Raw genomic sequence first — 26,920 nt, 5'->3', positions numbered from 1 at the left:
CAATCCAGACAACCCTAGACGTTTACCTGGCTTCTTGTGACATGGAGAGAATAACCGTTTAGACTTCTTTAAGCCACAACATAGAGCAAAGTGATGCATGCACACAACTGGAATTTAACAAATACCTTTTGAGTCAACATATTGACGTAAAGGAGCACACTTTATACTGAAAATGTAATTTGAAGGTGAGCTCACATGAAATTTAATAGTTTAACCATGGATCTTTGTGGAATTTTAGTTCTATCATAGGACAATAACATTAATTAAAGTCAACAAGTGTGGAAAGTTTTTTTAAAAGGTAATTAAAACACAAAGCTTAATGGGTATTTATATTCAACAACAATAAGCAAATATTTGACACCCACCACCACCACCAAAATATGTAGGCTGAAATTGTGTCTCTAGAATGAATAAAAAAGTATGGGAAAGTTGACCACTCTTATGGAAAAGGTATGTAAAGGGGGGCGGGTCTGGAATGTCCTCAGCTTTGGCCCAACATACAGCCTGTATCTGCTGTTGTAACCAGTTTGTACAACTTTATTTAAAGGTGGGAATCAATAGATTGTCTCCAGTACTAAAAACAGTTAATCATTAATCAGATGATCTTTATTATCAACCAAAACTGCTTGTGTTTTCTTTTCAGAAGCTTCTTAACAGTGTGATTATAAATGTTTGTGTCAATGGATAATGAAATCGATTTGTGTGTTCCTTGTCACATGGTAGACAGTAAAGCCTGTGTTGGGGTGAATGTTTCAGCAGTGGGTGAGTGCTGGTACAGTGTCGATGGGCTGTGTTTCCTTGCTTACCAAGTCCCGGAGCTTGGCCAACTCGGATGATGGGGGAGGAGGAAAGGTTCGGTTTTGAAACCCCCGGGTTTATTTCTGGCTGTTGAGATGTGAGACTGTGGGAGAAGGCATAAATGTAGCGTGAGGGAGGTTGCAGACTCGGAGCTTCTCGCCAGGGGTCAGCGCTGGATGAATTTGTTTCTGAGTGGATTTGTTTATAGCTGCTTCACGCTCTTACCTCTCCAAGTTGGTGCTTCCAAGGGGCAACACTCAGTGTCTGAATCTCGTTTAGTGGGTATCTCAGAAGTATCCCCCAGTGCACCAACCACGGGAGTTCTGTTCCTTTTCTTTCTGAATTCCTGACCTGCTGTGAGAGCTGATTTTTTTAAAAAATAATGTTCACCAATGGGGCTGGCCTGGTGGTGTAGTGGTTAAGTTCTGGCGCTCCGCTTTGGCGGCCCCAGGTTTGCAGGTTCGGATCCCGGGCCCGGACGTATGCGCCGCTTATCAAGCTGTGCTGTGGCAGGTGTCCCACATATAAAATAGAGGCAGATGGGGCACAGGTGTTAGCTCAGGGCCAATCTTCCTCAGCTAAAAGAGGAGGACTGGCAAGAGATGTTACCTCAGGGCTAACCTTGCTCACCAAAAAATGAAAAGATATAATGAACACCAAGTGTCTTGAGAAAAGATAATTATGTAAATACTAGAAGCATACAGCGTTTGGGACTGGAGTTGCGGGATGTGGGGTTTGTGGCTCTGTCTGTGCATCACCATCTCCAGTGCATCGAGAGAGAGCAAAGGCAGCAGCTGCGGAGCCCTCTGAGTCTTGCTTCTTTATGGTTGGTCACAGATTTCCCCTGTGCAGGTTCTGAATCCCTTTCCCTTGCATCCACCCATGTTCAGGAAGTCTCACATCCAGCCACTGCCCTGGGTCAACCTCCAGCCCTGCACACAGGTGCTCTCTGCTGTTAGCAACTTGGGGACACTGCCCAGCCAGCCTCACCACGGCTCTCCTCACCCCGGGGCACTTGCCTGCCTTCACCAGTGGCACTGGCCTCGCGCCCAGCTCTGGCCCTGCCTCCTTGGCCCTGTTGCTTGCTCCCCAGACTGTGAATCATCCTGGTCTTGGAGCATTTTACCCACCTGTATGGCTAGCACGTGTTGCTTCCATTTGCCAGGGAGCATTAGAGATACAGTCTCAAGAAAAACTGCCCAGAGGAGGTGACTTCTTCAGGAGAAGTTTAGACGATAAGTTCCTTAAGGAGGAACCACGTTTTATTACTGAGTACAATGCTGTGTACTAGTGGGACTTCTGGGTTCTGAAGTCAGTTCATAATCTAGCCAAGTGACTTGCCTGGTGTGTTACCCTGGCCAAGCTACTTGACCTCTGTGCACAGTTTCCATCTGAAAAATGGGAATAATAATAGTATCTACCTCGTTAGGGTTATTGTGAGGAATAACTGAGCTGACTGATGCATGTAAATCACTTGATCAATGGCTTATACATAGAAAGCATGTAGTAAGTGTCGGCTGTCACTGTGTCCTTGTGTCTCAGCGTTGAACACTATGGTTTATACATAATAGGTGCTCATTAAATGTTTTGTTGAGTAAGTGTCATGTTCAGAGGTGGAAAAATGATTTCTTCATCTCTTACCATAAAATGAAAATAATATTTGTTTGCAGTAAAGCGTTGTAAGGCATGAAGACATTTACTCTTTGGTTGGGGGCTGGGTAGTAGGATATTCCAAATTCAGTATCAATAATCATGTGCCTATGATTTATTAATTAGACGTAACATACCCAGCCAGTCAGAAGTTTAATGTTTACTGGCTCCCCAGGTGATTTTGAAAGGGAAAAACAGCTTAATCAGGTGATTTATTTCCAGTAAGCATTGTTATTGGAACATTTCAAACTCTAACTTATTTGATGGCTATGTTAACGAGGCTCTGCCCTTTCTTTATGGGTCACTCTGCGTTCTAACCTCTGTTTGCTTTTAAGGTGGGAGATAGGTAGAAAAGTGCTCTTAAATTGACTAGGTTCTTGCTTCTTTGTAGCCCACTCAGTGCCTAGCATGGGGCCGTGCAAGTAGTAGTTGCTCAATAAATAATGTTTTAAGTTAATGACTAAATCAGTAGGACATTTTTCTTCATATTACGTCACACGAGTGGCTGAAAGGTACTTGTGAGGAGGTTTTGTTTCTGATTTTCCCCCAGGCAGGTGAATATGCTAAGAATGATTGTTTTCTCTTGCTGTTGGGGTATTGAATTTGAGGGCTGCTCTCAGAGTAACTGCTCATCTACTATAAGAGGAACAAATGGTCCCCAAATGGTCCAGATGAGATGGTGGGAGAAGGGGCGCCGCCGCTCGTCTTTGATGAGGTGTCTGGGCCGTCCGTACTGAGGATGAAGATCACAGCTCTGACAGAAGGGAGGTAAGTCATTGTTTTTTATGTTAAGAAAGTTAGTTTAAAAGGTTATGCTGATAATATTTCATATGGCAAGGACTGAAGAATATGTATCTTTGTGTTCTCTTGGTAGGGACTGTGATCCTAAGGACTCGAGTTTTTCACCCAGGACCTGGAGATTACAGTTTGGAAAAGTTGGTTTTTAAAAAGTGATCATGTCCGCAAAGGTGACAAGAACATGAACCTGAAGTCCTTTGTCAGTGTGTAAGTGCTTCTTTTCATTCTAAAAATATTTATTGATTCTAAAAGCAATTTATGTAACGGAGTTGCAACAATAGTTCAGAATCCTTTTTCTTTATGGAGAAATTGGAAGAGCTTTGAACAAACACACACACATACTCATTCAAACGAAATAGCTTGCCTTACCTTTTTAAATGCTGTTTATGTTGTCTGTTGTCATTTTAATAATGTTTCTTTCTTTTTTTTCTTTTTTTTTAGGTCTCAGTGTATTCCAGAATATTTTTTTTGACAATTAAATCCTCCCCTGGTACCCAACTTTAAAAAAATAAATCTATTTCAATCAAACAAGTGCAGTATGGTTCTTGTGTGGCAAGATTATTTCATAGGTGGTTTGAAGGATTCATCGTTTCATAAAAAGAATAGAGGAGTATACGATTGCCTTCTTCCATCTTGCTCACGTCTCTCTCACCCAAATTGAAGCGGCCCATTTAAAACCTGATCTTCATAAAAGGAAGAGCTGTTGCAGAGCACGCTTTATGGGCCATCTGACTGCTTTTGCTGTAGTTCCGCACCGTGCTTGTGTGCAGGAATCAGTCGACAACGGAGCAGTCTGCTGACGGCACAGGGAGAACGGCACGTGGCGGTAATGTGCAGATTTTACTGAACAGAATGCTGAACGATTTTCTTATGAAGGGTAGTATGTACCTGGGGGTGGGGGGGAAAGTCCAAATTCTAGTTAGTTCCAGATGATTCACCACACAGAAAGTATATTTTCTCACTAGCGTTTGGGTCTTAGTAAATAGAGGAAGTGTTCTGTGTTGAATCCTGGCTTGACAAGAAGGAGGTGGTAATTGATCAGGAATTCTGTTTTTTTCTCAATGAAAGCAGTTGCTTAGAATGAGATGGCTGTGCATCAGGATACCTTTTCCGTGGGATCATTTTTAGTGTCTTACCTACAGACTTAGTCTTTGCTGTCAGACTTTACTCATAGGGATTTATTAAAAGCAACGGTTGGTTTTAAAAAAAGGGAAAAGGTAGACATTTAGTTGAAGTACAGTTGGTAGATTTTGACCATTCAGGGGTGTTTTCTCTATGGAGTATCGTATAGAGGCTAACAAATGCTTTTTATGACTTTGTCTAGTATAGGAATGGCAGCCCTACATGGGTTCCTCTTCATTGATTCCATCTGCCCAGTCTCCCCAGCACTGTATCTCTTTAATTTCCCTCCCGAATTCTGTTCCCATCAGTCAGGTTCTGAAGAGCAGGCTGAGTCCTGTCCCGAGTATGGGGGAATGCCAGTCTAGCCACGTTCTTCTGCTCCTCTCTCCCCCAGGAGAGGGCAGTCACCTTGACTATCTTGGGAGGGAGTAGGGTCCAGAGCCCAGACTGAAATCAGCTTATTCACTCGTTCACACAGTGACCAGTTTGGGCTCCAGCTCCTCATTCCTCCCCAGCTCCCGTTTCCAGTGGAGTAGAGCTTCTGTGTTAGAGGGATTCAGCACTCGGCACTGTGTCATGAGGTTCCCAGCGCCTTCCTTGGGTCCAGGTGGGCCGAGAGGTGTCAAGGCCCATTGTGCTGAGGCCCTGAGCTCCAGAGGGTGACCTTGATGGGACGTACATCCTGGAGCCTGATGTCATGAGCCCTGGGGCCCTGCAAGCAGGAGGAGTTGGGTGGCCCTTGAGAGTTCAGAGCCTGACGGTTTGAGCCCAGACCCTACAGAGTTAAAACCCAAAGGACACAGAGATCACAAGAAAGACACCAAGAGAGTCTGGAGACACTGAGTCAGAGGCAGGGAATCCAGTATTGCAAGAGGAGAATTTGCTTGGGAGGCTTAAGAAGTTTGGCTGCCTTCTGCGTGACAGTGGCATTCTATTTGTTAGCCAAAAATGCATCAGATCTTGAAAATGACTTGAGGGTAGAGAACTATTGCTATGCTAGAAATCAGAGAATTATGGAGTTGGAAGGGTCCTCAGAAAAGGATCTCTAGGCAGGCCCCCTCATTGTACAAGTTAAGGAACTGAGGCCAATAAAAGTTTGTCATATAGTTGTATGATTTTTATAATCTCTACCATGCCTGCAGTGATGACATCTTCTTCCTGTCGAACCCAAAGAGGTTGAGGGACTTCCTCTTGCCCACTCTGGAGGGAGCTCTTGGGGGCCTCTCTTGCCCTCCTCACCCCATGACTTTGGTCCCAGAGTAGTGGGCACAGTAGGTGAATTGGCCTCTGCTGAACTTTTCCCTCTGTGCCCGCCTCTTTGCCCCACCCCCTATGCAGGAATCTGGAGCCCTCCCCAAGGGGGTGTGAAGCCACTGGAATGTGGCACTCTGACCCCTGGCAGTTGAGTGTCCTGGATGGACCTGGCCTGGGAAACAGGAAGGACTCGGGAGGGGGGAGGAGTGCCCCGTGGCCTTGGGGTGGGACAGAGGGAAAGGAAGTGCTGGGCAGTGTGACCTTCCCAAGTAGGCCCAGCCGCGTCCTGCAGCACAGGAGACCAGGCAGGCAGGGGCGCTGGGCTGGCAAACTGAACAGGCAGGTTTCCTCTGGCCAGGCCTGTGGGTGGGGGCCTCTGGCAGTGCTGGGCCCCAGGGGGTGAGCTGCCAGAGCAATTGGGATGAGGAGGAAAGGATTTGAGAGGAAGAAGGGAGGAGCAGACCAGAGTGCAGAAGAAACTTATAGGACATGATGAAGGTAAAGGGGGTGGATGGAAAAAAGGCATGTCCAGCCACTGGACACATTTCATACTTGAGAAACCAAATATGTGTGAAGGTGGGAAAGACCCTCCTAAAGAAAATTCCACCCCATCCTGAGACCTCAGTGCTTTCTAACATGCTCACCCTTGGCAAGACAGAGTCGTAGCAACACAGGGCTAGTGAAGGGGGTGGCTGCACATTCATGTGTGAGGCCAATTGACCCTGTCCCTTTCTGTTTTCTGTCAGTGGTGGACCCACCTCTACCACGCTCGGATCAGTTACCTCCCTCGAAGACATTTTCAAAAACTGTGAGGCCAAGCGTCAGGGTGATGATGTCCCCACCAGCTCCTTGCCCCTCTCCAGGATAAGGGAACCTTGCTTCCTCGACTTCCTCCCAGTTAAAGCCTGTTGCAGAGCTGGGGTGCAGAGCAAGGGCTTGGAACCACCTCCTGCAAACCCTTGTGAAACCGTGAGCAGATGATGCTGTTGCCAAACTGCATGTGAGGTTTGCCAGAATGGCAAGCCAGCTTATCGTGGGGATGTTGAAAATTAAATTCCACGCTCGTGGGAAAGGAATAGAAACTGTAGGCGGCATAAGTGTTTCTGAAACACCTGTTAAAGAGGAGAGAACTCCTAACGGCCGCCATACCTGAAGGGATGGGGTTTCCTTTGCTGCTGGAATCTCTCCATGCTGAGTTAGTTGCCTCTTCCTGTGTCCAGGGTGTCTTGAACCATAAATAGTGTCCCATGGTCATCCACATCCTGTCTGAAGTGAAGGTGCTAATCTCCTTTCCTCCTTTCTCACACGACATTGTACAAGGCCCTAGGAATAGTGGCCCTGGTGCTGAGTAGAAATGTCTTGGTCATTAGACTCATTCGTTGGGCCTGCACACCAGGGTGTGTGGCACCCCTTCCGCCACCTGACACCAAAAGCCACCAGGTGAGGCCCAGTGGGATGCTGCAGGCAGTGCTGCAGGTAAGCAGGCCAGGGTCCTGCTACTCAAGGTGTGCATCTTATGCCCTGAGAACCTCCTGATCTTCTGTAAATTTGGATGTTTAAAGTAGCTAAATTATTAATGAACACATTAAGTGCTTATATGTGACTTTAAAGCTACATGTTTCTGTGTATTCTAATCCTTTGAAAATTGGTGATTTTTATTGTTAGCTAAATAGGAAATGGATTTGATCAGAGCCTCTTTTGGGGATTGTCTGTATTTGGTATTTCCTTTTATATCCTAAAAATTTTGAGCTCTTGAAATGTATATTGAACCTAATAGACACTAATTTTTAACCTTTCAGGTGGGAGTTAAGGTAGATGTATTTCTGCAAATTGTGAGTTTCATTATTTGAACAATTTTCTGAAGACTTCTTTTACACTCTAAAAGACTAACTTTAAATAGAATAACATTACAGAAGCATGATCTTGAAAAATCCACCTACCTAACCCCATATGGGACTACATCTTGCTGTAGCATGTGGAAAAAGGACTGAGTGATTCACATGAGTTTTATTTATGTTTCCTTTTGGAAGCAAATTAGTTATTCTCTATATGTGTATGTTTCTGCCTGCTTGTGTTCTAATTTGAAATGAAGAAATGTCTAAACTTTTTTCTTTAACACTATATTTTAAAATACCTGAAAGGTACCTGCTTCCTAAGTCCCTGGGAGGCATGAATTACTATAAAGTTTATTTTTTTGCATCTCAAACATTCCAGAAAGATATTAAATATAAATGCATGTGTATTGAAGAACTTAAGCAAACCTGGATCTTGGATATCGACAGAATATCTTGAAAGCTACACATTTTTTTTTTTTCCTGAGTGTTAACTCACAGAGCGGTCACCTACTCCAGTTTACCATTCGTTTTCTCCATTCAAGGGATGAGGTCCCACTGTGTGCCATCTCAGGATGGCGTGGCTGTAGAAATGAGGGAGGCACCATTTCTGCCCCCAAGAAGCTCAGAATCCAATGAAAACAAGCAGTTGCAGTGCCCTGGGATAAGTGAAGTGTCGTGGGTAGGAGAAAATCAAGTAAGCTTGTCTGAGGAGGAGACATTTCAGTTGGGCACAGTGAGATAGTAGCAGATTGCCAGGGGAACAGGGAAAGAAAGATGGTGCCTCTGGAGAGGAAGTGGAATCAGCAAAGGCCAGTCAAAGTGAAAATGCACTGTGTACTCAGAATTGACTGACTGAGTACATATTTATGGAGGACCTAATGTGTGCTAAGCTCTGTTTCAAAGGTAGAAGATATAGCTGTGAACAAGACAGACAAAAATCCCTGCCAACCTGGGGCCTTCTGGTAGAGAGAGACAAAATGAACAAAATTAGTAAGTAAAACATGTACCACGCCAGGAGGTAAGTGCGGTGCAGAAAAATAAAGCAGAGAAAGGGAACAGGGCTATGCGGCGGTATTTGGTTTGTAGTTTTAAATAGAGTGGTCGTGGAAAGACTTGCCAGGAAGTTGAGTGTGATCCGAGACCTGAAGGAGCGGAGAGTGTGAACAGGCCCATGCCTGGGGGAGGGCGTTCCAGGTGGAGGGGACACGAGTGCCAAGGCCTGGAGGCTTCAGTGGGCTGGGAAGGGAAGAGGTGCTGGCTGCGCAGTGAGAAGTAACCAGACGGTTAGCTGGGGCCAGACACAGGCCTCATTTATCAGTGTGAGTCGTCGGACTTGACCCTGTAGGCAGGCGAGCACCATTAAAGATTTTTGGATAGTGTTAATCATTAGCTTTGTCATGACTGTAACCCACAAACTGAGTACCCCGTGTCTTGGAGCTTGGTGTCTGTTAGGTGTAGAGGTTTGCTTACTACACAAAGGAAACTCCAATTTTGTGAGAAATATGCAAATATATTTTTCAAACATGTTTTTAAGATTTCTTAATCTTTCTATGGTCTTGTTATATTTACTTGTATGGTTTGTTTCACACGAATCTTAGGGATTAATTTATTGCTGTGGAAACCATAGTCCTCCCAAGATATTAATATTCATTTCTTGACGTACCCTAAGACAAGAGTCCTGCTTTTCGTTGTCCCCTAATCTACATTTGCTTCTAGGTGGAGAGTTCTAGAATGAATTTCAAGGACTTGATGCCTTTAAAAATCAGTTTCAGACCTTATGTGTTACGTGAGGTTTCTTAATAGGCCACAGTTGTCTCTCAAATTCTCATTTCTAGTTTACAGCACTACTTCCCACATAAACATATAGTAGCAATGTGGATTTTAATGATGTTTTAAGGAAAAAAGATCTGGACATATACATCAGACCTTCGCTTATGATGAAGTAACAGTAGGAAGTTGTAAGCCATGCATACAGAAAAGTGTTCATTGACTATTGTTGGCAAATGGTGCTTTGTTGCTGGGATCAGAGAGCAGGAGATTCATGGTGTGTGTAGAAGTAAGTAAGATCAAACAGGGATAAACTTGCTTCACAGAAGAATTTAAAAGTTTGGGTTTTTAGGCATGGTATTTAGGGATGATATTTCTTTGTAGAACAGTACTGGAGTTAGTGGTAAGGATCAGTTAGAAATATATTCATTGGAATTAAACTTGATCATTCTTTCGGTTCTTATCATCTTCCACTTGGTTTACTTTGAAGAATTCAGATAAATTATTAAGGTAAAGTTCCCAGCAGTGCTCAAGTTGATTTGTAAAAACATTCCTTAGAAAACGATTGCTAACTGATTTCACAAAGTTACTATCCTGAAAAGATTCCTTAATGCTACTTACAGATCATTACATCTTTTAAAAGTCATTATTTGCACCTCAGGAGTGGCTATATATGAAGGCATTGCTGCCTTAACAAAGAAGCCCTTGTTTCCTGGATGATAGAATGGTTGGGATCATGTTTATATTGTTGGGTTTTCTGCTCTTCTGATGTTTCCAAAGGTGCTCTTGCAACTCCCATTTGTCCTGACTCAGACGGTGTCATGGAGAGGCCTGTGCCTGCTCCTGTGGTGATGACCATCAGCAGTGGGTCTCTAGGCCACATTCATCGGGATGGGCTTCACCAGAGATGGGAAGAATAGCAGTGTTGCTTCCCTTTTACCTGATGCTCAGGTTCTCTGGACTCACTTGAACTGGAGCTACTGCCCAACCCTTTGAGCACCTTGCTTCCCTGTTTCTTCAGTTCCTCTTGTCGCCTGCTTGATGATAGGCAGTGTGGAATTCAGACCTAGATTGCTTAACTTCTCTCCTCAGCTAAATGTGTTCATCTATGGAAAGTGCCTAGAATAGTCTCTGTACCTAAAAATGTGGCTCAGTAAATGTTAGCTGTTCCCAGGAGATTCGTCTCTGGGGGTGAAATGTGCTTCGTTATCTATGCTAACTGTTCAGCTAGTATAATGAAAAATTTATATCCTTCAAAGTACTTATTTTCAGAACACCATTGTTCATTTTGTTGCTCTTGTTTGAAATTCTGGTCCCATTTCTTCTTTTTCACTGTAGTGGTTCACGCTGTTGGATGAATGCAATCAAGAAAAAAGGCATCCCCATATCTTCTGTTTTGCTCTTGGTCATTTGACTAACAGATTTTAGGTTAGAGCATACATTAATATTTATAAAATGGTGCTGTACAGTATTCCTATCCACAAGTACCTTTCTGGCAAGAAGCGTTAAGTTGTGTCATTATCTGATTATGGTCATGATAGATGAAAGTGGTAGAAAGGGAGATAATAGAGTTTATTATTTGTTATTGTTTATTTATCTAACGTCGTTGAGGAATATTATATTCATTCAGTCATTCGACACGTCATAAATATTTATTGATATGTGGAAGTGTTGGTTAATACAATGTTGAGGTTAAGAGAAAGCTTGAGTTAATATTAATATTTTAAAAGTAGGAAGACTGAGATCCAAAGATGTTTCTCAGTTATTTCTGAATAATTGACTTTCTTCTCCTGCCACCAAACTCACTTTCCAGAAAAAGTTTGGCACTTGATTCAGATTGTTTTGTTTACATTCAAGTCCTCTTGTCCTCTAACCTCCTGTTCCTGTTCATTCCTTCTGTAGATGCTTATTTTGCTAAGCCCTATGCTAGCTCAATGATAAAAAGAAGAGTGAAACTAGATCACTAGCTTTAAAAACCCCCCTTTCTGGTGGAGGAGATTAGAGGAGCAATTTCATTGTACTGCCATATGTGAAATAATTTTAATAGATATACAGTAGAAGTCCTACAGAGGAGATAATACTTAATTCAGTCGCTCTAGAGTGGGTGAAACCTGGAGAAAGTATTAGAGACTGAAGAGGAGTTTTCAAAGCAGATACAGAAAAGAAGCTTTCTAGGCAGAGAGAACAGCTTCTCATGCAAAGCCATGGCATCATAAAACAACCTGGGTCATTTAGGGAGCACATAGTCATTAAGTATTGCTGGAGTAAGGGGGACAAGTGGAAGAGATGAGATTGAAGAAGTGGGTTGGAATCAAATCTAAATAGGCTTTGTGTTCCATGTCAAAGACTTCAATGGCCAGATGTCAGACTTTATTTTGTAGACCATTGCTTCCCAACTCCATATCCTTAAGAAGTGAGATAGGGCTGTTCTTATAACACCCCTCAGTGGATGCTACTTAGACTAAAGCACCTCTGTGGGAGAATAGAACATTGGGAACCAGGTACATAAGGGATGGCTAATCCCCTGGCTTAATTCATGGATGGCCTTTAGAGTATCCAGATGAAGAGAGGAAATGTGAAACAGTTAGGCACTTCTCCAAGGTAATTTTTCATTCGACTAAGACGTATTAATTTTTAAGCAGCGATACATTTGGTGTCTGAAAACCGATATTCTTTGAGGCTGGCTAAACATGGAGTACATGTTTTAATGGACATTCAAGCTCAGAGAACACTGTGCTGCTTAGTATGACATGTGCCTGAATAGAAAGCCAGTCAAACACTGCACAAACATGGGCCAGGGGAGAAGGCCTGAGATGTTTCTTAAAAAATATTGGGATCCAGTCTCAAAGCAGAGGAAATGTAAGGGAGTTGAGTTCTGTGCCACAGGGTACAGTCACACTGATTGTAGCTAGGGAACAATTTACATAAGCAATCAAATACCTGTCTTGGTTATTTTTTAAAAATTCAGAAATGTAACCATTTAATATCTGACTTTGAGTAACTTCCTGGTAAAACCGTTAAAGAGAAACTGATTAAAAAAAATATTTCTCCGTCAAATTACCTGGATGAGTTAACATGCTGAATGGGACTGTTAATCATAAGCCATTTGTGTGATGTCCTAATAATCTTTTTGAAGAACCAGTTTTGTTAGCCATCTCTGTTGCTTTTCTCTCCATTACGTTTATTTCTCCATCCATGTTGAAGAACTTAGTGTTCTTCATTTTTAAGTAGTTGGTTGATTTTCTATAATCCTCTCCCATTTAAAATAAAACCTTTTATTATAGAAACTTCCAAATGTATACAGAAGTAGAGACAATTATAAAATGACACAGTGCTTCAACTGTTATCAATTCATGGCCAATCCTGTTTTCATCTATTGAGATCTCAGCTAGTAAATCCTCTAGGATGGGAGGTGCTAGAAATGTTCTGCAAAGTGATATTTGTTATGTTACAAGTACCGTTGGCTTGCCTTACAATGCATAGTGACTGTTTTCCAAACCTCAAACAGGTCTAATGGGACACTATTTTAAATTTAAATTATGACCACAATAAGCATGTGATTCTCTTGCATAGTTCTCAGTAAATTGTTAGCATTGTACAATTTCGACAAAGATGCCGGAATCAAGGAAACATGAGGATAAAGTCTAAAGGGACCTCACAAATTATCCGTTCCACCTCCATTTTAGTAATGAAAATATTGGAGCCTAGAGGGCCAAATGCCTTGTTCAGAGTCGCTCTGTGAACTAATGACAGAGCTAAGGTTGTAGTCTCCTGGGCCCAGGCCCTCTCGTGACACTGCCCCTCTTCTGGGCTGTTTTTCTATATGCAATTTATGATAGATCCTAATTTAGGCAGAATTGTAAAGTAGGAGAATTGGGTTCTATAATCCCAGTCTCTCCTCGTCTTTTCTTGTTTCATGAATTCCTTGCTTTTAGATACACTGCTTGTCTTTTCTTATGCTCCTCTCTGTTCCCCACTAGCTTCCTACTATCAGAACGGAAATTATCCTTCCCTTACTTAACCTTTTCCTCTGTTTCAGGATTCCTAGAAACATTTTATTCACATACTTAGTACTATTTTGGTTAGAATAGTGGGAAATTGTACTGTAATCTCCTCTTTCCTAGTATCTTGAATCCTTAGCACCTTACTCAGGTTTTGATGTATAATAGATAGCAACATCTGTTTGAGGAATGAATGATTAAAAGAAAGGATAAATGAAGGAATGAATGAATTTACATTCTATAGTTCATCTCTGATCCTCTGTTAGTTGTATTGCTAAAGTGTCTGACAAATTACAGCATTGGAACATTTGTTTATCATTAATAAATGTTTTCTGTAAGTTGATTTGGTAAATTGGATCACTGTTGTTTGTTTTTCAAAGAATTCCCCACTTGGACATAATATGAATCAGTGGCCATGTTTGTTTGTTATATATTTAGAGGTGTGCATCAGTTTAAGAGTTAGTCTTCAAAAAATTATTTATATGCATATTTTAGTATTTCCATTGTTTTAGATTCAGGCTTTGTCCACTCTGGTGTATAGTTACATTTGCCTATCATAGCTTCACTTTATGGAAATGCCTGTAAAACAAATTTTTGTAACATGAATCATTTCTACTGATAACCATAATTTTGTCCTTCCTGCTTTGCACTGATTACAACACAAGGAAGAGAGGGAGAGGGAAGCACCAGCTTTTGGACCATATACCTTAAGCTCGAAGCAGAGAGAATGAAAGCTCATTGCATTAGATTCCTCCTTGAGCAAAACTGAATGCCTGATAACAGGCAGCCAGGAGCTGGGGAAGTTAAGAGCAGCAATTTTACATTACACTAGAGTTTCTAGGCTGGCATGGAAAGAGATGCCAGTATTAGCTATTTGTATCTTACTGTAGCCGCAGGGGTATGTGAACAGCTGGAGAATTAATTTGATATATATTCCCAGAAGCCTCTCTTCTGCCAATAGAATTCCATTACTGTGAGCTTCTGAGTGTGTACTGTGAATTTGTTTCTTGCTTTTTAATATCTGCTATAGCATATTTCTGGTAAGTGGATTGCCACATAACAGGGTGCAGCTATATCTTGGTTCAGAGTAAACTCCATTAACCAAAGCTGGTACAAGGTAGAAAAGGGGAGGCTTTGACTTTACAATTGCCTTTGGCCTTTAGGAAGTCAGATTTCAGATGAACACACAGTACTTTGTCCAGTAAGTGTAGTCATACCCGAAACGTTTTGTTCCATGTTAGTGGAATTTCAGACACTGGCAAGCCGATGGAAGGATATTGTGAAGGGCAGAAAGGCGGAATCTAGGACCAGTCAGGCCAGGGTTGCCATGGCCTGTTGCTAGAGCTCCGGGGCACCGGGGAGTATATCCCTTGGAGCTGCTGCTTCCCAGATCTGGAGTTGGGTGTGTCGCCATGCATCTTCTAAGACACCTCTTCCTTCATTTCCTTTTCCTCAGTGCCCCCTTTCCTACTTGCGGGATCAAAACTCCTTTCTAACTAGACTTTGCATTTAAAATCTTTTATAGCAAATGTGGAAGGAAGAAGTTTCAGACATCATCAAGAATATTGGAAGATACTTTGTGGAGCGGGAAGACCAAGTCCAGGATAAGACTTGTTGTCGCTATTGGAAGTACAGGTGTTTGTGCTTTGGCACCACATGTGCACTTTTAAAACAAAACACACACTCGCAAAATCATTCACTATACTAAAAATAAGAGCGCTTTTGGGGCTAGGGGCAGGTCACTCAAAACCTATGGAACTGTGTACACAGAGGATAAATGTAAACGATAAGAATCCAAATAAAAATACTGACACAGGTAGGCTGCCCGGGGTATTTGCCCCTGGGGCCCGGGCAGCCCATGCTTTACAGCCTTGCACACTGCGGAGCTCATGCTGCTTTCTTCAGGTCATGGGGCTTTGAAGACATTCACCTTTAATGGAAACCAGTTATATCAAAATTAAACATAAAATCCGGGAGTATTTTCTTCATCATGATTTTTTTTTTGGCTGAGGAAGATCCGTCCTGAGCTAACATCTGTGCCAGTCTTCCTCTATTTTGTATGTGGGTCACCACTACAGCATGGCCACTGATGAGTAGTGTAGGTCTGCACCCAGGAACTGAAGCCAGGCCGCTGAAGCATGCCGAACTCAACCACTAGGCCATGGGGCTTGCCGCCTTCATCATGATTTTTAAACATGGGGAAAACGTCTCTAGTTTTTTCGTTTGTACTCGCAACCTTCCCAGAGAGTTTAATGTAGTGGAAAGTTGAGCCACTAGAGCAGCCATTTCTTGCTCTAGAGGAAAGAATTTAAACAAGATTATCAGCCTTTTCGTAAGGTGTTCATTTATTGAGACTTTTCCTTTCATTGTGAGAAAACTTGCTCCTGATCTTTTCGTAACATTAATGTGCTGGGAAAAATCATGTATGAACCAACACAACTTCTGTAGTATACTGACTTCATTTTCCTATTTACCAGTTAAGTATTAGCTAAATTATATTCAAGAAACATGTGTTTTTATAGTTGAGCAGTAATCGTTAGGAGAAGAGGTACCCAGTGTCCTTTGCTATTTCTCAAACCCAGATCCTGTGCTGCCTTGGCCCAGGTGTATTAGCAAGGCATGCTCTTTAGAACACCAGTTCTCAGAAGTGTGGGCCACAGGCCCCTGGAGAACCCCAAGACCTTTTCAGGTGGTACATGAGGTCCAAACTATTTTCATAGTAATGTTAACGTGTTATTTGCTTTCATTCTGTGTCATTATTTGTACTGGTGGTACAAAAGCAATGATGGTAAAACTGCTGGCATCTTAGTATGAATAGAGGCTGTGGCAGCAAACCGCCTGTTAGTCATTGCGTTTGTCACTGCCATGCACTTGCGGGAAAGGAAATACTAATAACAAAATAACAAATCATTTTCTCTTAAGAATGCCCTTGATTGAAACAGTATAAGTTATTAATTTTATTAAATTTCAACCCTTGATTACACGTCTTATTAGTGTTCTGTGGGATGAAATGGGAAGTACACGTGAAGTAATTCTGCTGCGTCCTGAAGTACAGTGGTTGTCTTGAGGAGAAGCATTGTATTTCGAAATGTCTTCTAAATGTCCAGGTGGAGATGTCGGGTTAGCAGGTAGATGATGTGACTGACTCTTCACTCTAGTACTCCCATATTTGGACATATGTGAACATGCGTGAATTTGAATTCATACGTGAAATTATTAGATTTCTCTCATTTTATATTTGGAGAAAATTACATCCTGATTTGGTACCTTGCAGAAGTTACCAGCTTAAAAATGCATTTGCAGAGGTATCTCGATTGTCTTGACCTTTCAAGCTGGGAGGCTACATCTTGTCATATGGAGAGTCCTGGGACAAAACTACTTGATGTAAATAGTTAAAAGGCAGTACTCCTGTTTTTTTGCAGGGAAGGATTTGCCCTGAGTTACCATCTGTTGCCAATCTTCTTCTTGTTTTTTTTTCCTTCCCAAATCCCCAGTGCATGTTTGTATATCCTAGTTGTAAGTCCTTGTAGTTCTTCTGTGTGAGCTACCGCCGCAGCGTGGCAGCTGGTAGACGGATGGTGTGGTTCCACGACTGGGAACCGAACCCGGGCCGCTGAAGCAGTGAGAGCACTGAACTTGAACCAGTAGACCATCAGGGCTGGCTCAGTACTCTTGTTTTTAACGCCTTCCTCCTCTCCCGACCAGTCCATGGAGAAACTAGGAACTATGTCAGAGAATCAGAACCTTGATCCTTTTGCTGTATATATGAACTTACTTAGGAAAAGAGAGATTTAAAAACATTGAATTTGCCGAGTGCTGTCAGCGGCACTGTTGGGCTCAGATTTGATTTCTGTAATCAAAGCTCACTAAATTTTTGCTTTCAGTCTCTGTTGGTTGGCTGTTAAATTATTTTAAAGTATAATGTTCTGTAATAGAAAAACATAAAAGCATTTGTCACAGAAGCATGTTGTACTCGATCCTATAAAACAGTGGTTGCTAAGGGAACTAGAGAAACAAAGTATTGATTAAGATGGGGACATAGAATTGAAAAGGTTTCCTATCAGAAAAGAAAATAAAAGCATATAAGACATTTTTGGCTTCAGTGTCAGATGCTTCCTGACTGGACATGGCGGCCGTGATCCTTCCTGAGGGGGTGGTCAGGCGTCCCTCTGCGTCTTTAGGTACAGTGTGCTGCTGCCGCCGCCAAGAGGCTTCTGCTGAGAATGAAGCAGAAAAGAGTAAGGAGCCAGGGAGAGCAGGTTGCCTTTTAATTCTGATTCCACACTCGGGGAAAATGGTCTTCCTGTGGGGAGGCAAAGAAAAGCATCTGGCAGTGAAAACAGATTGGCTCTGAGACAGACTCCTTGGAAGGACTGTTGATGCCAGCCAGGTGATAAGAACTTGAAGTCTTAGAGCTGAGCTGGAAAAGAGACTAATGATAGATGATTTCCAGTGAGAAGAGTGCCAAACCATGTCCAAGCATTTCTTTAAAATGTGTGCCTCATTAATGCTTTACTAATGAGCTTCTTAAATAAGATTTTTATTGTGTAAACATGTTCTTTATATTGAAAGTTTTCCTTGTGATTTTATATATATATACACATATACATATATATACACGTAATTTTTTTAAATGACATTTTCTAGGGGAAAAAAAGAAGCTAAACAACAGCATTGACCATACCAGCGACATGAAAATCAATCTATCGAGTTATTGAACGCTATACTAAGTCCTGGGATTAAGGGGGTTCAGAGTTGGATAAGACCTGGCTCCTGCCCGTGAGGACTCTTTGCCTAGTGGGGAAGTTTGACTTGTATAAAACTATTACCATAGGGGACAAGAGGTCTGTATAGGTGTTTATGGGAGTATGGAGGATGGAACAGCTCATAGCTGGAGAAAACTTCTCAAAAGAGGTAACATTTGAACTGGGTCTTGAAGGATGAATAGGAGCTATCAGGGGAAGAAGAGAAGGAGGTGTTCTAGGCGGATGACACTCCGTGAGCAAAGGCATGGAAGCACTGCTTAATGGTTTGTAGTGAGTGTCTCAGTGTGCTTAGAGCATTAGGATGTCTCAGGGATTGGTGAAAGATGCGTCTGTAGAAATAGGTATAAACCATATCATGGGGAACCTTATATTCTACAATAAGAAGTTTGGGCTTTTTCTTGTTGTCAAGAGAGAACCACTGACCAGGTTTGTTTTTTGAGGAAGACAGTTCTGGTGACAATGTGGGGAATGGGGTAGTGGAGGGACAAGACGTAGTGGCAGGGAGATAGGTTAGAGGATGTTGCCGAAGTTTGGGAGAGGGATGTTTTCAGGGAGTTCCAGGTATAATGGAGGGAAGGGTTGTTTATTGTGGAAAAAATTCTGCAATAGAATCCACTCAATTTGGTGATACAGTAACTGCACATATTTACAAAAATAGTAATAAAGATTTCTTCTCAGAATATGGGGAAGAAGAGAAATATTTTTCTTCTCTGGTTCAAATGTTGCTGGAATTTCTTACATGTTTTTAAGTTTCTAGGGTTGAACTGTGTTTGAATTACAAATTTAAGTATACAGTTACAAAAATTCCTTCATGGCAAATTTCACTGTATTAGATTAGGCGGGTGGTACTGTCAGCATGTCAACAATTAAATATAGAGATAAGAAATCATTTAGATGCACCATTTTGTTATATATAACAACTGAAGGCTAAATTATCACCCACTTTTCTGTATTGAATAGTTTCAATCTATTCTTTTCTGATTTTGCTGTCAGAGTAATTTAGTGCTTTCGCTGTTGTCTTGAAGCTAGGAATGTACCTTTGTGTGTGTACATGTTATATACATGTTATTTCTAAGGAACAAATACAGGCTAAATAGGAAAACATATTTTAAAATAGATAAATTGTGTTTTTGTTTAAACTTCTAAAATAGTTTTACTAAGAGCTGAGGCTTTGATCAGACAAGTGAGCCTGATCTCCTGAAATGAAAACACAGGGGTTTTCTGTTCTGCTTTTTCATAGAATTGCCCTGAAGCTCTTTATATTGTAAATGATGTCCTTCTAAAAATCCCTCGATAAGAAAATTATTTATTCCAGTGATGAACAGTCTTTTGCCTAACTTATGCAGTAAGCCAGTGATGTCACAAGATGTAAAAGTTAGCCCTATAAAAACCGTAGCCGTTTCTTTACACTGTCTTCTATGAAAACACATTCTTAAGATGGCTTTATACCTGCCTTAGTTTGAGCACCAGGTTTGAGGTATCTTAAATTCAAGTACTTTTAAAAATTCTCTTCAGATATGGTTATCAGAAACATGTTTACTATTTAACAGTCAGTACCCAGTTAAGATGCGATAAAGTATTTATTAAAGATAATGTTAAGAGGGAGAAAAAACCCATATACTATCTCAGGGATTTGTAGAGAAATAGTCAGGTTTCCTATAAGAGGTGTATCAGCTATGGGGAATATTATTAAGAATTGAGCCTGCCTGCAGTTCTGTCACGTTTGTTTCATTTGTCTAAGCTGAGTCCCATGAAAGCTCGTTTTAAAATCTACTTTATTTCTTATAGTCTATTCCATTTCATGTCCAGAACACTGATCTGATCTCAGCTTCAGAATTTGACTACCTCAGCCTCTCGCTAGGCTGTAGCCCTTCGTCTCTGGCTTGGGTTGTGAGCAGTGATGGATATTAGCATCTGTACTGAAATGCACTGGAGGGGATCTCCACCATTGTGTTCCATTCTTGACTCTCTTGGTGGTGTCTGAATTTTTATGTTTATTAGCTGCCTTGATGTAGGAAGTTGCAGAGCTGTTTTAAACCTGAAGCTGGTCTCTACCAGATGGAGTAAAAAATTGTGGGGTTTTTTTTTTTGGAAGAATTTTAGATTGACAAATGTGACTCCTGTAATTTTATTGAATGTGGGAAAATCCAGGAATCTTTGTTTAAAATTAAAGATTTTAAAGGAATCTCACTTGTTAATGTAATAACACATAAGAGAAGTAGGGCTTTTTGATCACCAACATTTGTATATATACTATTTAATGTCTACATGTCTGGCTATATTCCAGTCTTCTCACTTATTAGGAGGTTGGGTTTCATTCATTTGTAAAGTGGCAGCCAAACTGCCTTTTGTAACTTGAGGTGTCAAAATCGGATGTTAATCTTGACATCCTTGCATATTTTTGCTTTCAGACAGGCCTTTGAATGAAGCTAACAAGCAAACATGATGTGGTTGTTAATTGTTTTACAGATGAGAACTGGGATGATGACCAGCTGCTTGGTTTTGAACCATGCAATGAAAACCTTGTCTCTGGCTGCAATATAATCAATGGGAAATGTGAATGTGACACCATTCGAAACTGCAACAACCCCTTTGAGTTTCCAAGGAAGGATATGTGCCTTTCAGCTTTGAAGAGGATTGAAGGTAAGTACTAATTTTCACGATTGTAAGCTTTAGCATTGTGTAACTCTGAGCAGTCATCGTATTTGAGCTTGAAAGGGCAAAGACAAGCTTACAGAGATGGGTAGCTTTTATGATCCCAAACAAGATGCATAAAGTTGACCAGGTGCTGATGTGATGGTGTGTGTGCATGTGCACATGTGTGTTTCCTGGAAGCCGTGACGTGGTCCTGCTGTGGTGGTTTGTGCCAGCTTGCCTAGGTCACCTCTGCATAATGGATGATTTCACAAGTGGTGTGCTTGAGATCAGCATCTGTTGTCACCAGGTCCATTCCGCTTGATTTGCCATAGGATGGTGCTCCATGAGGAGAGTGCTAATTAGAAATGCAACTCCTCTGGCAAGCAAGTGCATCTCTTTAGAAGAGATGGGAGAATTGTGCAGTTACTGTTGAAGGCTTAGGTTGGTTTGGGGGCAAAATCGCGTAGGTGTGGATGGATCATTGGAAATTACATTAAAATAAGAAAATTATACTAATATGCCCCATAATTTTTGTACCTTCATGCATAAAACCTAGACAAAAGATTGAGGACTTGAAAATATGATTCATAACTATAGTAATCACAAGTGGCATACCCAAAGCTTGGTGCCGTGGCTCGCAACCAGAGTTAACAAAGGATAAGGCCTGGGCGTGTGTCTCAGCCCTGCCCCTGACCAGCATTGAACTCTCTCTTAACTCCAGGTTCCTCTTGGGAAAAAAAGAGGACTGGACAAGACATTAAATATACTTTATCTCTGAAATTATGCTATTCTCAGATGGAGAGGTTGGTAATATAGTTTGGCATACCAAGGAGTTCCCAAATCAAGCTTATAAGGGCATTAGCTCAGGACTGAAGTTTTTGAATTGTATTAAGTTTCCAAGTCATATTAAATGGTAATAAGGAATAAGAAATTCATGGTAGCCTCTAAAATCCCATTTTTGTTTGTATTTACCAATGCTGCTGAATCATTAGAAGAGAATATAGTAGAAAACAATAGAAATAAAATTTTAGAACTGCAAAGGGTCTTAGATAACATTTAGTCTAGTCCTTGAATTTGAAAATTGGAAAACTGAGCTCCACACACTTCATCAGTAACAAGCCTCGGACTGACCTCTAGTAGAGTGTTCTACGTCGTGGCATTAGACAACGCAGTCAGGGGCCTCACTCGTTTTTATTGTCTTGTGGCTCTTTGCTTACCCTGTCCCTACCCATCTGCCCACCAAAAAAGAGGATTGTGCCAATTTCAGTATATAGTCTTTCAGGGATTTAGATGAAGTGGTCAAATGTCTATTTAAATACTTAATTTAGTTACTCATACATATTTAAAATCACATTATATGAAATAATACGGCAGTTTAGATGATTACTTTTTGCCGTTCTTACATTTCACAAAACCGTTTTATTCAGATGTTTGCAGTGCACCCCTGTCGCTGTTGTTGTCTTTGCTCAGACTACCTTCCAGGTCATTTAACACCCGTTCCTCAGCACACCCTCTACCATCTAAATTGTTTGAGATGCAGCAGATTTTGAATCTAAGTTTTATCGCAAGAAGTTTTGTTCCAAAACATGGTATCTTTTCACATTAAACTAGGACAGTTGCGTTTTAATTAGTTAGGTGGATATTTATGGTCTTTACAATGTGGAGATTAACTGCATTGATTTTTAAAGTGATTCTAAACAGGCTGTTTATGAGATCCAGCACTTCCAATTTTGAGATCATTCCCTCAGGAATAATTATTGTAGCTGATTAAATTTCTTTACCTTTTTTTTTTTGGCTGATTATGTCAGATGGCCTCTATATAATCCAAAAGTAGGATTGTTTGAGGTCATTTAAAATTAATGTATCTTCTGCAAGTAGTACTTTGTTTTTAAAAATACCATACCCTGCAATATTTGAAATCTTATAAGAAGTCAGAATTCGGGTATTTTCCTTTGCTGAGAAACAATTTTGAAGGAAAAAGCTCTACTTATATTCCAGTATGTATTGCATTTGAAAGAATTAGCGATGATATAGTACTGTATATAGTTAAATCATTAGTGACAGTGAAGACTTGGAATGCTCTAGGAATTTAGGGCCAAAGAGTGTGACCTGGAATTGTATGAGAAGGTGTTGTGGAGGAGGTAGAGTCTGAACAGTTCAGAATTTGGATGGTGATGGGTTCCTGGAAGGAGAATGATGTGGACAAAAGAATAAAGTGTAGAAATGAGATTTGCATGACTTATATGTAAGACACTTGGGAAACTAGTCTGAAAGAGCAAGGTTTTATGTTGGTAGGTAATAGGAAATAAAGATGGGGAGGCAGGATGGGATCAGATTATGAAGTGTCTTCAGCATCATGCAGGGAGCTTAAGCTTGGTAATATGAGCTATCAGAAATCGTTGTCGGTTTATGAGCAGAGAGAAACAGAGCATGGCAAAATCAATGTTAGGCAGATATGGCGAAATCATAGGGGGCTGCAGAATTAGCAAAGGAAGATACTGTAGTCAGGAGGCTTGTTGGAGAGCTGTTTCAGTTACTTAAATGTGGTGCCACAAGAGACTGGACTAGCGGGTAGCAAGGAGACAGCAAGGAAGAGATGGATACACACCATTTTGATGGAAAAACCTGCAGTTTCTGCTCACAGATAAGGGAGGGATGAAAACACACAGAGATGATTCTAGGGTTGCTAACCTTAAATAGTAGAAGAATGATAATGCAGGTAACAGAAATGGCAAAACTCTTTTGGAATGTTTGTGATAAAGTGGAACTGAAAAATGGGGTGGTTGTTTTAGGGGGATATAGGGTCAAGAGGGGCTTTAAAAAAATATGGGAGATATTATAGCATGTTTGGATGATGACAAGAATGATCTAGTAAAAAGAGAGAAACCAATAATGTAAGAAAGGTGATGATTGCAGGAGCAAATTCTTTGAGGAGGGAGAGAAGCAAAATTGTTTCTGTTTCTCAGATGTGCAAAACAAGATCGTCAACTGACATTGAGGTGGAAGAAGGGCTGTGAAAAATTGAGGAGGGAGAGGAAAATGTAAAGTAGACATCTCAGAGAGAGGACGAGTGAATTAACTGGGGAAATGTATTAGGGTTGCCTGCTGGTGCTGACAGCTTACTTGAAGTTAGTGGTTATAAATTTGAAGGGAGACCCGCCAGCACAGTTGTGTGCTTTTCTCCAGCTCTGGTGCAGATGCAATGTAGGTGGAGGAGTGGATTTAACCGGGGTTAAGATTTTTCCTGATAAGTCTGATAGAAATAGAAGGGCACAGAGATTGAGGGTTATGCAAGAGAGTATTTATGGTGATTGCCCATGCAGTCTGTGCTGGGAAGGAGACAAAAGCAGTGAAGAGAGAAGAGACACTGAGCCAGAAGTTCTGTAGGTAAATGCAACAACTACGTGTAGCTGGTACATAATCTGATTGCATGTGCTTCATGTGAACAAGGTTTTATGTTTTAAAGAGGAAAAGGAATAATGATCTGAAAGTGGCAGTGAGAACAAAGAGGACACTTACCCCACCCCCAGGCTTTAGGGAGTGTGGCAAATGAAGCCATCCCCACTTGAGAGGACTTCAAGGGACAAAGAGGAGCCAGGGAGTACCCGGGTTTCAATTAGAGCACGCAAGTGAAGGTTACATCTGGGGGGATTTGGTGATGACAGACTATGAGTTCTAGAAGGCACAGTAGAAGGATTGGGAGATTGGGAGGGAGGGTTCTACAGGACATGGGTGATTTTGCAGAGCCAAGTGAGGATAAGAGTCCAGTGACGATGGATGACCTGGTAAATTTAGACTTGGTTCTGGTGGTCTTTTACAGGAAGGTGAATAGTTACTTCTAGTTAAAGCCTTCTTTTGAAGACCCTTCTTTTGGGCAGTTGATAGTGTTAAGGTGTGCAGTGTTGGGGATGGGGCAGAAGAAATAGTATTCTTGCCAGAGCTTAATGAGAAAACATGGGTCCCCATTTCCATGCTGGGGGAATAAATTTTGGGAGTAAATTTTGAACATGAGTTCTAAACCTAACTACAACAACATTTAAAAAATGTGTGGAAACCATTGCAGGGCATTTCAATTTCATATTTATAGATTTATGAAGAATACTGGCAATTTCTGGGTATTAAAAAAGTTCTTATGTATTACTTACATTTGTTAAAAGGGGAGAAGTTGGTCCTAGATTTTACCTAATGTTTTATTTCCTGAAATACATGAACACATCACCATAAAATCAGTTTTTCACAAATTTAGAGGAAATAGGATACTGGATAACAGCCCACCATGGCTTTGTACAGAATGGTTTGTCAGAATTGTCTGCGTTTCTCCAAGGAAGAAGAGGAAATCTGATACAGGGAATGAGCTGCAAGTCATCTCACCTTGAGCTTAACAAAGCTTATCATTTTATGCCACACTACCTATTCATTGATTTGGCATATGCTGTACTGAGCTCCACAAAAATTAAACTGATGTACCATCAGAGGAGGGGACCAAACCAGCAAAAACAAGACCAGCCTCTGCAACTGTCACAAGGGTTTTCTGGGCCACTCTGGCCTCAGTAACTAGTAGTCAGAGTTGACACCAAGGACTTCTGTGATACAGTCAGTAAGTTGGACCTTTAAGTTTACATATGACTCCAAGTTGGAGTAAGCAGCTGTTATTTTCTAAAAAATTATTACAATTCAGAGTGGTTGTAATAAATTCGAGAAGTAATCAGATATATGAAACCATGCCAGGTTTGGGGAAGGATGTAAAACACCCCAGAAAACATTCCTCTCTTCATTCATCCAGCAGATATTTATTGAGCGCTGAATCTGTACTAGGCACAGTACTAGTGGCTGAGGTTACAGCTCTCATGGAGCTTATATTCAAAAAGGGAGGGATGACATGCAAACACATAAGTGAACAAGACAGTATATGGCATGGTGTGAGATATGAAAAACCATAATCAGGATATGATAGAGAATTACTGGGATTAGTGGGGAAATTCCTTTAGATACGGGTGTCAGGGAAGTTTTCCATGAAGGGAGGGTGTTTGCATTCAAATCTCAGTGTAGGAAAGAGTCAACCTTACGATGATCCGAGAGGAGAGAGTTCCACACAGGGGGATCCGCAAGTGTGGAAGTTTTAAGGTGAGAACAAACTTGGTGCGTTGAAGGAACAGCAGGAAGAAGTGAGAAGGTTGGTGTGACTGTAATGTAGTGAGAGAGGAAAGGAAGGGGAAGGGTCAGAGTGTGTGAGGCCTTATAGATTATCGTAGAGGTGTGTCGCTTTTGTGATGAGTACATAGGAAAGCTGTTGAAGGATTGTGACGAGGGTGTAACGTAATTTGATTTGTGTGTTTTAAAAAATGAATACAGAGGAGAAGAGACTTGTGGGGAGCCTGGGAAGATGCAAGAATGGGAACAGTCTACAGCTAGGGATTCTTTTTTTTTGTTGTTAATTTTATTTATTTATTTATTTTTCCCCCAAAGCCCCAGTAGATAGTTGTATGTCATAGTTGCACATCCTTCTAGTTGCTGTATGTGGGACGCGGCCTCAGCATGGCCGGAGAAGCAGTGCGTCGGTGCGCGCCCGGGATCCGGAACCGGGCCGCCCAGCAGCAGAGCGCGCACACTTAACCACTAAGCCACGGGGCCGGCCTTAGGGATTCTTTTAGTAGTTCAGGTAAGAGATAATGGTGACTCGGACCTGAGAGCTGGAGATGGAGAGATGGGTGGAATTGAGATATGATTTGGGCCTAGACTTGTTGATGGCTTACTAGAGGGTGGTGAGGGAAAGAAGAATCAAGGAGTACTCTTAGATTTTGAGGTTAAGCAAATTGTAGTTCCCTTTATTAGGAGCAGGAGCAGATTTAAGGAAGACTCAAGAGTTTTGTTTTGGACAAATAAAATTTGACACCCTAGTAGAGCTGTTTGTCACTTAAGTAATTTTTGATGTAATTAACTCATTAAGTAGCATTCATATGTGCATAGCTCCGTGATAAGTATACTGAGGACTACAAAGATATTTATATCCCTGAGGAAAAGTCTGCCCATTCTACAAGGAGGTATAACCTTGTTGGGAGATTCTAGAGAAAAATAAAATCAACCCAGTTGACACCGATTTATCACCAGGAAGAGACTAGCGAAAGGGATATCTCTGTGGGATCCATAAAACGTGTTCTTAAATATACTTTTTGGGCATTGCTGCATCACACATCATGTGGATTACTGGAACAGTATAGAGTATGTGCAACTTATTCCTGTTTGAAGCTGCACAATGAACATTTTGCAAAAGGAGGAAGATACTTGGTACTTA

The 26,920-nt window shown here is 41.3% G+C and overlaps 1 protein-coding gene and 1 long non-coding RNA gene across 7 annotated transcripts in view; both read left to right on the top strand.

Annotated features, from left to right (window-relative positions):
* CRIM1 (cysteine rich transmembrane BMP regulator 1) overlaps positions 1–26,920 on the top strand; it is a 193,449-nt gene that overhangs the window by 19,461 nt on the left and 147,068 nt on the right. For all 6 annotated transcript variants that reach the window (XM_058551447.1, XM_058551446.1, XM_058551443.1 and 3 more), the window contains one exon: positions 20,461–20,634. In XM_058551447.1, coding sequence (XP_058407430.1) covers positions 20,461–20,634 — 174 coding nt within the window. The remainder of the gene's footprint in view (positions 1–20,460; positions 20,635–26,920) is intronic.
* LOC131412061 (uncharacterized) lies at positions 534–4,098 on the top strand. The gene is made up of 3 exons (XR_009221699.1): positions 534–3,216; positions 3,323–3,453; positions 3,688–4,098. It is a non-coding gene; the product is annotated as an uncharacterized LOC131412061 (long non-coding RNA).

This window comes from Diceros bicornis, chromosome 12 (genome assembly GCF_020826845.1).
Source record: "Diceros bicornis minor isolate mBicDic1 chromosome 12, mDicBic1.mat.cur, whole genome shotgun sequence".
Classification (NCBI taxonomy): domain Eukaryota; kingdom Metazoa; phylum Chordata; class Mammalia; order Perissodactyla; family Rhinocerotidae; genus Diceros; species Diceros bicornis.
Note: the sequence above shows the minus strand (reverse complement) of the source record. Positions and strands in the feature narration are given on the sequence as shown.